Source organism: Camelus ferus, chromosome 7 (genome assembly GCF_009834535.1).
Source record: "Camelus ferus isolate YT-003-E chromosome 7, BCGSAC_Cfer_1.0, whole genome shotgun sequence".
Taxonomy (NCBI): domain Eukaryota; kingdom Metazoa; phylum Chordata; class Mammalia; order Artiodactyla; family Camelidae; genus Camelus; species Camelus ferus.
This window is the reverse complement of record NC_045702.1, coordinates 76,691,092-76,703,818: the sequence shown is the minus strand read 5'-3', so window position 1 is coordinate 76,703,818 and position 12,727 is coordinate 76,691,092. Positions and strand designations below refer to the sequence as shown.

Below are 12,727 nucleotides of genomic sequence, written 5' to 3'. Positions count from 1 at the left end.
ATAAATGCAGAGTGATATTAATTCTTACTGCATGACACTTACACAGACACATCGGCACACACTCAACCAAACAAAGGCATAGAATTTGGGACTATCATTTTCCAGAATCTGTGGCAAGATGATGTGTTAAAGGAATCATATCCAGAAACGTCAAGCACCACAGCTGATTCTCACCCTCTGTGCTTAAGTCAACAGTGATAAAGTTGTTCTGAGCCAAGCTGGGAGCTGTCTTCCTCAATAGCCACAGCTTGTTTGGCAAAATGCCCTGATCCTTGTCCTGGGGGCTTTCGGGATAAGGCCGCTTTTGGGTGGGGCAGGCCTCTCACTCCCTCCTAAAGAAGGTTATGTAGGGTACTCCTGGTTTCTAGCGACCACATTGCTGCTGTGGGTTTTTGTGGGTGGCCACAAGTCAGAATCCTGACCGTGGGTGTCCTGAGGCTGCCCGCTGCAGGGCCTGAGGCCACATACTCCGGAAAGCTTGGGGAAAGGTAGAAAGAAGGAGGGCCGGTCGTTTACCCAAGCGTTCCTGGACCCCTCAGAGGAAGCCAAGTGGCAAAGGGAGCCGCTGCTGGCCAACATGAGGAACTGCAGCCCTTTCCCCTTGGGGAGTAGGGGCCTGTTTCTGAGTGACCTAGATCTTGATTTAACGTCTTTGGAAGGCACTTGAATACTTATAGCCAAGATGAGACGGCTTCTGTTGAGCAGAAGACAGGTGGGGAATATGTGCAGAACCGAGAAAAGAGTAGACTGTGCCTTTCACACAGCCCGAAGCCACAGGAGCTGGGCTTGCAGGGCTGCGGGAGGCCAGCAGCTCTTTCAGAACCCAGCCCAAGCCAGCAGGAGAGGATGCTCTCAGAGCATGTCTGCTGGTCCAGAAGCCAGGATTGATGCTGCATATGTGAGGGTTTGATTTCTGCAGCTGTGAGAAGCCTTGGACTTCCAGGGAAGATACACTCTGTCAGATGATCCGTCTGAGGGTTCAGTCATCTGAGTTTTCCCTACCAGAACACAAATTGAAGGTGATAACTGAGCCCTTTGGCATAGGTTTGGAGGAGTTGGTTGGTGTCCTGGCTCTTTGTGACGTCTGGGCAAGTTTCCTTATCTCTCCACCCCTCAGCTTTCTTATCTCTAAAATACAGCTAACCAGACCATCGTCAAAAGAGTGGTGTGAGGATTTGGAGATTGTGTAGCTAGTGAGCCCCGCACATATTAGACACAGAATTGCAATCCTGAGGTTTGTGGAGACCTACCTGCAGACCACTCAGGTGCAGAGGAAGGTCAGTGAGTTCGACCAGCACTCCAGGCTGCACAATCTCCTCATGCCAGAGTTTGAAAGAGTCTGGGAAGGGCTGAATGCCTACCACCCCCACAACCAGGGCTGAGGGCACCTCTTGTCTGTTTTAAAAGTTTGTGAAAGCCTTGTGGATTACTGGTGAGAATGTAAAATGGTGCAGCCACTTTGAGAAACAAGTGTCTGTCTCTCAGAAAAGTAAATATAGAATTAGCATATGACCCAGCATTTCCACTCCTAGGTATATACCCAGAGAAATTACAACATGTATCCACACAAGAACTTTTACACTGATGTTCATTGCAGCATTATTCATAATAGCCAAAAGGTGGAAATAACCCAAATATCCATCAACTGATGAGTAGATAAATAAAGTGTGGTATTCTCATGCAATAGAACATTATTCAGCTATAGAAAGAAATAAAGTACTGATATCTGCTACAATGTAGATGATTCTTGAAAACTTGCTAAGTGAAATAAGCCAGACACAAAAGGACAATATTATTTAATTCTATTTATATGAAATATCTGTAGAGATAGTTGACTAGTGGGTGCTAGGGCTTGGGAATGGTGAATGACTATTAATGGGTATGGGGTTTATTGTGGTGGTGATAAAAGTGTTTTAGAGTTATGTAGTGGTTATAGTTGCACAGATCTGTGAATATACTTTAAAACACTGAACTTAAATGGTATGTGATCTGTCAGAATGGCCATCATTAAAAAGTCCACAAACGATAAATGTTGGAGAGGGTGTGCAGAAAAGGGGGCCCTCCTACTCTGTTGGTGGGAATGTAATTTGATGCAGCCACTATGGAAAACAGCATGGAGATTCCTTTAAAAAATAAAAATAGAGCTACCAGATGACCTAGCAATCCCATTCCTGGGCATGTATCCAGAGAAAACTCTAATTTGAAAAGATACGCACACCTCAATGTTCACAACATCACTACTTACAATAGCCAAGATATGGAAGCAACCTAAATGTCCACTGACAGATGAATGGCTAAAGAAAAAGTGGTATATTTATACAATAGAATACTACTCCGCCATAAAACAGAATGAAATAATGCCATTTGCAACAACATGGATGGACCTAGAGATTATCATACTAAGGGAAATAAGTCAGACAGAGAAAGGCAAATATCATATACCATTTATATGTGGAATCTAAAAAATGATACAAATGAACTTGTTTACAAAACAGAAACAGACTCAGACATAGAAAATAAATTTATGGTTACCAAAGGGAAAAGGGTGGGAGGAGGGATAAATTAGGAGTTTGGGATCCAGGTACTAACTACTACAAATAAAATAGATAAACAACAAGGTCATGATGCATAGCACAGGGAACTATATTTAATAGCTTGTAATAACCTATCATGAAAAAGAATATATATATACACATAACTGAATCATTTTTCTATACACCAGAAACTAACACATTGTAAATCAACGATACTTTAATAAGAAAATGGTATGTGAATTAAATCACAATACAAATAAAATTGTTACCAGAAAAAAAAAAAGGGGGCCGCTTAGCACACCAGCTGGAGGGTGTTCTGACTGCGGATGAACAAATGAGATGGGCCTTGCAGGGAGTGGAGCTCTTGTGAGCCTCACCTATAAATCAGATTAACCAGTTTCCCTCCCTCAGCTGTGCCTGGTCCTGACCGGGCTACAGCCACTGCAGACTGTTTCTGAATACCGCAGGAATCACAGGGCTTCTGAGCACGCTGGGGCCCTGAGCATGGGTGCTCTTGTCTGAGCACTGGGCCAGCCTCGCCTAGGTGCACTTAGCCTCATAAGGCTAGGTGCAAAGCTCATAAGCATGCTTTGCCCTGGTCTTACAAAGCAAGGATCACATTCTCCAAACCAAACATCAGGACTGATGACTGTGGTTGGTACTCATGGAAATGGTAGACTATATCGTTTTACGTAGCAGCTGTCTCCAAAAATTGGATCATCAGGTTTCAGTTTTCCAGGACGCACTCACCTCCCTTTTCACCTCTAAACAGATGGGTTTCCTAAGAACTTAAACTCTCTGGGAGCCACAGACCACAATTTTTTCGTGCAACTCAGGTCTCTCATTGAAAGGCATTTAATTGGAAGTGAACTTTTTCAGACAGAGAGCTAAAGGAATGCAAGCTCAGGATGAATGAGGTACCTGCAACCTTTTCCACAGCAGGGCATGGAATCTGCACCCAGAAAACACCGTCCAGGCCTATTTGCTCTGCTTCCCCAAAGCCTGTTTGGAATCTTGACAGGATTCAGTTCAATGCAGCAGAAACACAGAGGGCTTCCCTCCCCAATACACACACACACACACCCCACCATCCCTAATAGCAAGAGCAACGGATTTCACAGACTAGGCAGGGGGAGTGGCCTTCAAAGTGCTGTTCATGTTACCTGAAATAGCTGTGTCTGGTAGCTTCCCCTGAGGGGTAGCTAAATCCTTCTGGGGCGCCTTTATCTAATGTGGGAGTAGCGCCTGGGAGAACTCAGGGCTTCTTTTGTAGCTGGGTCTCTCCTTCTAAAAGGTCCTGCAAGGTTTCCATGTGCCCACCCTCCTCCATCTCCACCACCCTGGACCACTCCAGCACCACCTCATATCTGGATTAATCCAATAGCCACCTTGTTGTTCTCTTTACTCGCACCTCTGCTCCCGGCCTCCCTGAAGTCTATTCTCAAATCAGCACTCAGAGAGATGCTCTTAAAACAGAAAATAGGTCACTCCCCAAACCCAGCAACGTCTCCCCTTCACAGGCAGAGTAGGAGCCAAAGTCCTTACAGTGGTTTACAAAGGCCTACAAGATGAACATTCCATCCTCCACCCCTTCACCGTACACGTCCACAGACTACACATCCCCAACCACCCCTGCCACCCGATACACACCCACTTCCCCACACACACCTGGGCGAAGGCGTCTCCTCCTGTCCTCACGCTCATCACTCTGTTCCTCCTGCTGATCCTCAACCTGGCCTTGCCTTTGCACTCTCTGCCTGGGGGCTGTTTCCCCACTTCCACTGCTTGACTTCACCTTATCATGGGGTCTTCCTTGATCACCCTATTTAAAGCGGCCACCCCCACCCTGCATATCCCTGACCCTGTTCATTGTTCTCAACAGCATTTACCACCCTTAACACATCAATACATACATAGGAGATATATATACATATGGTATATGCATATATGAGATGTGTGTACATATGATATATATACACACACATATAATTCATTTATCTATCACTCCTGTGGAAATATACAAAGACCAACCATATGAGAAAAGCAAAGTGTATTTATTCATACCTTACTATAGCAAGCACGTCAGCCACCATCACTCCCATTTTGGCAGAGACTCCAAGACAGACAGGGGTGGGAAAGCTTTGTATCGGAACAAAGGGGAGGCTCAGGTGCTCTGCTTGGAGGCGGTGGGCAGGAGGGAAGCTGCAGGTGGGCTCCCGGAGGGGGTGCATCCAATGCTAGGTATTTTACTTTCTCTGGTTGGTCCTAAGTTGGAAGCAGGGATAAGAATTATTATTATCAAGTCCTGGCCATTTGGGGCTGATTGTTACAGAAGTTATTGTTTAGCTTCCTGGATTGTTACTAGAAACAGCAATGCAGCTTCCTGCAAGTCTGATTGACTGACAGCAGCCTGGCTTCCTGGGCTGTTTATTGTAAGATAAGAGGGTTGGTTTCCCAGGCAGGTTGCTGCAGGTTGTAGGTGCGAGTTCTCTTTTTATATATGGTCCTGCCATCGTCCGTTTGTATATTCGGCCTCTCATCCCTCACTAGGATGTGAACACTAAGAACATTGTTTTATTTACTGCTCTATCCCTAGAGCCTAGAACAGCACCTGGGACCTAGTAGGTAGTCAGTTACTGTTTGTTGTTGATCATGATATCTGTCTAGATCTAATTAGAAATGCTGCAACTCTGCTACATGACTCGGGTAGAAAACCAACTGCCAGCTTGCTTAATTCAACCCAGTTCTACAGATGTTTGTTGAGTGCTTGTTGCACACCCAGGAGGCTCCGTGTAGGGCTGGTGTTATGCACTCCAGGTTACACAGAACAAGCATTGGCCGAAAATTGATTGACAAACAGGATCCTGAGCCTTGAGCCTTTGCTCACCACTCCTCTCCCACTTTGAGCTCATAGCCAGCTTTACAACCCCCTCAGTGTTCAGGTCTTCTATCACCCTTCCAGAGACGGCTGTGGCCCTCATCTGCTTTCTCCATCACTCACCAACTCTGACACTCATCTGCTTCTCATACAGGGCCTAGGGGGTGGTTGGTTGTCTTTTCAAAGAGCTGGTTATCTTCCCAGTTGGATTCTTCCTCTAGAGTGGGAGCCACATCTCACCCCCAATACAGGTGATGCATCGTAGGTTCTCAGCAATCTGGGTCTCTCCCCGACCCCCTGCCCCATCCTATGTATGACGTTTTCCCTGAGCTCCAGATCAAATGTCTCAGAGGCCTCAGGAAACTTCCACTTTCTACCCACAGAAGTCACAGCTGGCTCAGAGCTGCCATCCAGAGATTATAAGCAGTATACTGACCAGATAACCCCTGGGGTCCCCAGTTGGGCATCTCAACTATTTTCTGACAAGGGCTCCCCACTAAGTTTAAAAAAAACATTGAAGTGGTTCGGAAATATCTGTTTTTCCAGTAAAGGAGATTCCCAGCTTGAAGTAATTTATCTTTCAGATAGAACACTCAAGGAACCAAGAAACAAATAGGCCAGGATGGACCTGGAAAAAGAAGTTTTGGGGACGGCGTGTCTGAAGGCTGCCTTTGGCCCCAGCAAACAGAATGTAAGCTCCTCAGGGGCAGGGATCTGGGGCTGCTGTGTTTAGGGATGAGCCGGCACCCGGCACATGGGAGTCACTCCACAAACATTTATTGAATGAGTGGGAGGTATAAACACACACAGCACGTTTGAAATGAGAAGCACCAAGTTTTAACAGCCATCATGTTCTAGATTCTCTCACTTGGTTGCTTTAATCTTCTCAGCCATCACAAAACACATGACCTAAAAAGGCAAACGACAGAATGACAGATGTGAAAAAGGGCTCTAAGGAGTGAGTTTCTGTTCACGAGCCACACATACTTTTAACACAGGTGGACGGCCATGTGGACCCTGCTTCCTACTGAGTACGAGGAAAGCTCGAACCTCAGAATTCACCACGGCTTCCACATCCTTCCTCATCCCTCCGTGGTCTGATCCCTGCGCATCTTTGCCTCAATTTTCAATGACTCAGAATCAGGCAAGACAACATTAGCTCCAATAAATTCATACGTGCTTAAGGCCTTGGGAGAGAACTGTGAGAAAACGTTTACAAGGTCCACAATGGTCTCTGGCTTCATTTTATTGAGATAATTTTTTTTTTTTTCAAACCTGGTAAATGTTAGAAACCAAATGGCCTCAGCCCTGGATTTGCGACTTTTGATTTCCCCTAATCAAATAGTCAAATATGCAGAAGAAAAGGCCGTTTCCCTGGGTGGAAGCTTCCTGGTATCACTCCTGGCCCACATCTTGGGTTCCTCGGGGTTCACATTTTGGGATTTAGAAGACAGACAGCTCTCCCTCCTCATCACCAGGGAAAGAAGTGTCTCTTCAAGCAGATCCTAGCCTCCGGGAAGTCCCTCCCTGTGCCTAACTGAAATCTCTTCTCCTGGCTGAGAAGTACATCCCCTCCTGCCCTGATATCACTGGAGAAGGGAGAACAGCTGCTCACCGCCCCCCTTTTAATCATCCTTAATGGGCTCATAAACAGTTATTAGGCACCCCCTTCAGCCTTCTCTGAGCCTCATTTTATTTGCATTGAGGCTGAGAGCTTCTGAGGAAGGCATTTGACTCGGGGCTCCACAGACGCATGGCATCTTAAATGGGGAATCAGCCACTTCACCCACTTAACCTCCACAAATGAGCAGCTCTGCCTTCTTTTGCAAAATTTAAACCTATTCAGGGAAGTTCCCTGGCAACCAACCCTTATTAATAAATCATGCCTGCTCCAGGCCAGGCCAGGGCATTTTTTTAAATGCTTTTTCTTGAGACATCACACAGGCACACAATAAACCAGCAGCTGCTCCCTCCCAAGTTCTGCCCTTGCAGACCATCCTGGGCCTGTGGGTTCTCATCTGGCTCCCCACCTGGGAAAGGGGGTGATGCTCCAGTAGACTTTGCCTGGTCCTTTCTTGTGGTTACTGGACTAGAGCCAGCTGGGGAGCAGGACACGGAGCTAAGGTGAGGATGGCTCAGCCTCCACCAGGCAAACACTGCCAAGTCCCGTTTCCTGTTCCATGGTGGTGCAGTTTATTTTCAGTTCATTGCTCACGCCCACAGATTAAAGTCCTAGTCATATGGATAGGGCTTCCCACTGTGTTTTCACTAGGAGTGCTGTGGTTTCCCCCAGTCGTAGGGGGAAGGGAAGGAGCAGGGTGGGTACATTACAGGGATGGTGTTGTTTTAGCTTTGAGAAAAAGAATGACTTTATTTCAAGAGGACTTTAAACCAGATGGCTAAAATTAAAAGGATGACAACAACAAGTGTTGGCAAGGGAGTAAAGCAGTTGGAACTCTGCATCACTGCTGGTGGAAGTGGAAATTGGAGCCACCAACTTCGGAATTCTCAGCAGATTCCAGCAATGGCTGTGGCAATCCCCCTCCTAGGAATATGCTCAGAAGAAATGAGTGTTTATGCTACCAAAAGACACGTACAAGGATGTTCACAGTGCCATAATTTACAATAGTGACAAGCTGGGAGCAGCCACTCCACCGCCCCAGTATGGAATACATAAATGATGTGTGGTAGATTCCCACAATGGGATAAGACACAGAGTGAAGAGCCCTGGACGTCTGGTCTACAGTCCAACTGGATGAATCTCCCAGACATTATGCTGAGCAAAAAGACCCAGATACAAAAAAGTACATTCTGTGGAATCCCATTTATATGAAATTCATAATCCAAGGTGAAAACGACCAGAATAGTGGTTGCCTCTGGGAAGAGTCTGCACAGGATGGAGCTGAATGCCTTAGTTCTGTGCTCTTTACTGCATATCAGTTTCACCTTAATGAGAAAGAAAAGTATCTTGTGTGTTTTCTTCTTCCCAGATGAAAACTCATTATTTATTCATCCTTTTGTCCCCACTGCTCTGCTTCTTTTGAAAAGGATTTGAGGTGACTGACAATGGTGTGTGGTGTTGAATTGTATTTATAGGTGAAGGAATCTGGGTGATACTGAAATAAAGGCAGGAAAATAAGGTGAAACCAGGTGCCAGAATTGAGTCAGGAGCCCCCATGTACTTGCTAGGGGTGAACAGAAGGGAGCTTCCCAGCAGTCAATGCGAAGAAGAAACACCATTCTGCTTCCACAAGTTCACAAATAGTCCAGCTGATCAGGCGCACAGAGGCCTGAGTAAAATTTCTCCTATGCCATCTCAGAAAAAGGCAACTCTGCGATTCAACCTCTTTCTGTTTAATTTAAACTTTGTCAAACATTCCACCTAGAACCCTGGAAAATCTCCCACGTATTCAACCCTCCGCCCCCCACGCTCCCTCCTGCAGAGAGTAGGTGAGGCAGCATCCCAGATGGTCAAGCCCCCCCCCCCCACCCCGTGCTGTGTGGTAGGTCCGGCAACCAGATACGATTCACTTTCCTGGGTGCAATTTGGGGGATGTCTGGCTGGTGAGGACTAGGTTTCTGTCCTTTGGGGTGTTCAGCCCACCATCCTGGTTCCTGGAGCCCGGACCTGTGTCCTCAGCCCACCCTTGGCCGCTCAGCCGAGCTCCTTCCTCGTCAATGCTCCTCGGTGGCCCCGTCCCGACCCCAGCGACAGGTCTTCTTGGAGCAGCTCCCTGGGGGCTGGCCTCTTTCCATTTTGGCATTTGGGTTGAGGGATCTTTCCACTTTCTGGCTCCAGTTTTTGAGTTGAATTCATAGATTTTCCCAGTAACTAGGGGGAAAAAATACAACCACTATATAAACAAAGGAATCCAAACCAGGCTCTGCTTGCCCATCTCAGCCCCGCTCTCTACTCACCCCCAGGGAAAGAGGAAGCAGCTGGAAAGATAGAAAGCCAAAAAAAGATGTGAAAATCAGTCTTCACCAGCCTGCCCTTTCTGCAGCCCTGAGCACACAGGTACCACGCAACCCTGGAAAGAAAAGGTTTAGGAGAGGCTCCTGGTCACCTCAATGGCCAGATTAGAGGCCACATAAGTCTTGAACTCAATGTGAGCTTCAGATAAATTTGGTTCAGTTTCTAACAGGGTTTACTCATTATGTTTTGAATTGTCTGTTTAAAAAAAAGCTCTGAATCCCTGATAGAAACAGGAATTCACCGAGGGAGGAGGAAAAGACTTTGATTTTTTTATATTATGTTAGCAGAGATTTGCAGACACAGACACACCCATCTGGCCCTAGTGGGGACGAGGCAAGGGAGCCATTTTGACTGTGTTGGAGCCAGCAGCGCTAATTGATGTTTGTTCACATTAGTCCAGTTGGCTCCTTCCTCCCCTTTTTCCTTCTCTCAAACACACAGGCGCAGGAGAACCGCCTCAGTCCTCCCTGGCTTTTGCCCCAGAAGATCTAGTTTCTGGCGTGTTCCTGCTCCTGCCATTTCCATAGAGCCTGAGTGGCCTCTCAGGCAGAGGATCCCACCAGCACTTATGCAAATGTGGGCACATTATGGTAACAAGTACCTAATAATAGAGGGAAATTGAATTCCAGCAGCAGCAGCAGCCTCTCCTGGAGAGGAGCCATCCTCCTTCCGAGGAGGACCGAGCCGTTCGTTCGTATGTGAGGGTGGCAGGGAGCCAGCACACTTGCTTCCCGATTTTGGTTTCCTTCCCTTTATTCACGTCTATAATTGAGCCTTTGTAAGCGAAGGGATGTGGGTAAAGGAGCTAAATTTGGAGCTGATTTCACAGGGGTGATGAGAGCTCTGGAGGCCAGTTCCACCTTATGTTCATCTTGCCAACCACGAAGAAATTCTTGGCCCTGATCTAGGAAGAAAAGAAGCCAAGCTTGCCATTTCTCCATCTCTCTCACTCCCCATAAGATGTGTTAGAAGCATTCAGAAAGGATGGGGCGGTGGTGGTGGGGGGCGTTGAGTCCAAGTGAGCAGGAAAAAAAAAGTGGGTTGTTGAATCCACCAATTCCCTGAATTGGTTTGAGACTTAGGAAGGGAGTCTGGACAGTGGTGTGGTCCTTGAGTGGGAGCCTTTAGGTGGAAACCTTCTGAGGCCGCCCACATGATCACATGCGTCTGCAAGCCAGCTCTGTTCCAAGCTGATCCACATTGTCGTGCAGTGTAGGTCAGCACTGCAGAGGCATCACGACCAGATGGATGGAAAGACTGAACAGGACACTAGATGGAGTCCTCTAGGACTCCACTGGCCTGGAATATGAACAACGCCCTTACGGGTGGCACTGCTTCATTACCTGGGTCTCTGGCTTCTCCATCAAAGACAGTGTTCATCTGGATCATTTCCTGAGGAGAGGAAAGAGACAGCTCCAAGCACAACCCTATACTGCCCCACCCCCAGGCAAGGCTGCTCTTCCTCACAGTCAGGTCCCTGACCCTGGGCCTTCCTGACATTTGTTCAATAGGTGCTGTGCTAGGTCCTGGGGACACAGTGGTGGACAAGGCAGAGTGGTTCCTGCCTGCACAAAGCTTGCAATCAAGCAGGAGGTACTGACAAAAAGTCCCTGCAGTAAAGACTGATAAAGGCTCTGATGGGGGCATATAGGATGCTAGGGGGATGTGGGGGATGTGGGGGATGGGAAGAGGACATTTTATCAGACTTGAGGTGTAGGAAAGCATCCTGAGTAAATACTCCCTAAGACGCACAGAAGGAAGAGCAGAAATGCCATGCAACTCAGGCCAAGATCCGCATTGTCTAAGGCATCTGCCAGGCAGGCGTTCCTTGCAGGGCAAGCACAGATGAGCCCCCACATGCTCCTACCCCGGTCTAGGCCAATGTGGTGCTGCATCTGAGCCTGGCCTGCCTTACCTAAGCCCAGTGCTTCACACCTTTTCTTTCCCGATCTCTGTGCCACCGCCCGGGACCTGACCTCTGCCCCCTGGAAACACCCCCTTCCCTCCAATGATGCAGGGGTTAGGAGAGATCTCGGGGCGGGGGGCTTCACCTTCAAGTTCCATCACTTCCCAGTGGGTGGATCAGATTCAGAAAAGAAAAACTAGGTCAAGTGAGGAGGTAACTTGCCAGCTATCCTGTAACACTTTGCATTTGTGTGACACTGAACAATTTTCCAAGTATTTCCCCACCTGTTATCTCAGGGCAGGTATTCCCACTCCCAAGTCACAGATGAGGAATCCAAAGCTTAAAGAGGCCAAGGGAGTCCCTGAGGTTAAGGTCATTTGGCCAAGAGGAGAGAGCCAGCCCCAGCCACACACAGGGCTCCTTCTCCATCACTTTTCCACAAGGTTGTGAAAAAGCCAAGCAAAAATAAATCCCATTGAAGACTGAAGCACCCATTCTGGCCTTAAAGCTCCTCTCCCCCACCTCACTCTCCTGGAGAAGTGGTGTAGATAATAAACACCACTATTCAGTATTTATGAAATCCACTTCTCCTGCAAATATATCAGCAGACAGGTTCAGTGGAGGGAACAAATTCTATCAGGAGCTCGTCACATGGCAATCTGTTCCAGTGGCCAGATACAAGCATCTCCCTGAATGATAAACACCCCCATGAGGTGGTGGCAGGGCTGCCTGGGGGGTGCTTGGGACCTCTCCACCCTACCCGACCCCCACCCCCTCCAGGTGCCCAGGGCTAGCCACCTTTACCACCACAGCCTCTCTCCCTGTGTCCTTCATCTCTGCAGGGAAGAGAACAGACAGAAGTTAAGCTTCTTGGACACTCAATTGACCTCAAAATTCTACCCCCACAATGAGATCTTCCTTAAACAGGCTTTGAGCTTGGTGTTGCAGGCGCATCAAAGAATTTTCTGTCTGTAGACATGTTTGTTGACAGCCTTGCATCTTCTCAGAAGAATACACATACATAATACACAATTTTAAAAACCTTTTGTATTTTTTCCCTGCTTATTGTTATTACTGGAAATTAGCTTTTCAGTGGTTCTATAGGTAAAATGGAAAAGATGGAGTTGCTACATTTTTTTGTAATGTGGGTATTCTTTCCATTCATTCTTTATACCATTTTTAAAAAGTAACTAAGGTGAGAGACAGTTTGTGAAAAATCTCACTTATTAAAATGATCTCATTCAATATGATCGATAACAATTGGAATCAAAATTCTAACTCTGCTTAGCCACGTGCATGTCTCTCACACGCACACCTATGGCTGGAGTGATTAGAGCAATCATTTTTTAAAAACACTCTTTCCCGCCCTGTCTCTCCCTGTAGCCTGGATTCTCCCTGAGGCCACAGCTGTGGGGGCGGTGGCGACATCTCTT

General features: G+C 47.2%; 1 protein-coding gene across 1 annotated transcript in view; it reads right to left on the bottom strand.

Moving 5' to 3' along the window:
* Positions 1 to 8,918: 8,918 nt before the first annotated feature.
* CDHR3 (cadherin related family member 3) overlaps positions 8,919 to 12,727 on the bottom strand; it is a 62,414-nt gene continuing 58,605 nt past the window's right edge. The window contains exons 17-19 of the mRNA XM_032482959.1: positions 12,093 to 12,130; positions 10,732 to 10,780; positions 8,919 to 9,244 (exon numbers count right to left, since the gene is read on the bottom strand). Coding sequence (XP_032338850.1) covers positions 8,940 to 9,244; positions 10,732 to 10,780; positions 12,093 to 12,130 — 392 coding nt within the window. The 3' untranslated portion in view covers positions 8,919 to 8,939. The remainder of the gene's footprint in view (positions 9,245 to 10,731; positions 10,781 to 12,092; positions 12,131 to 12,727) is intronic.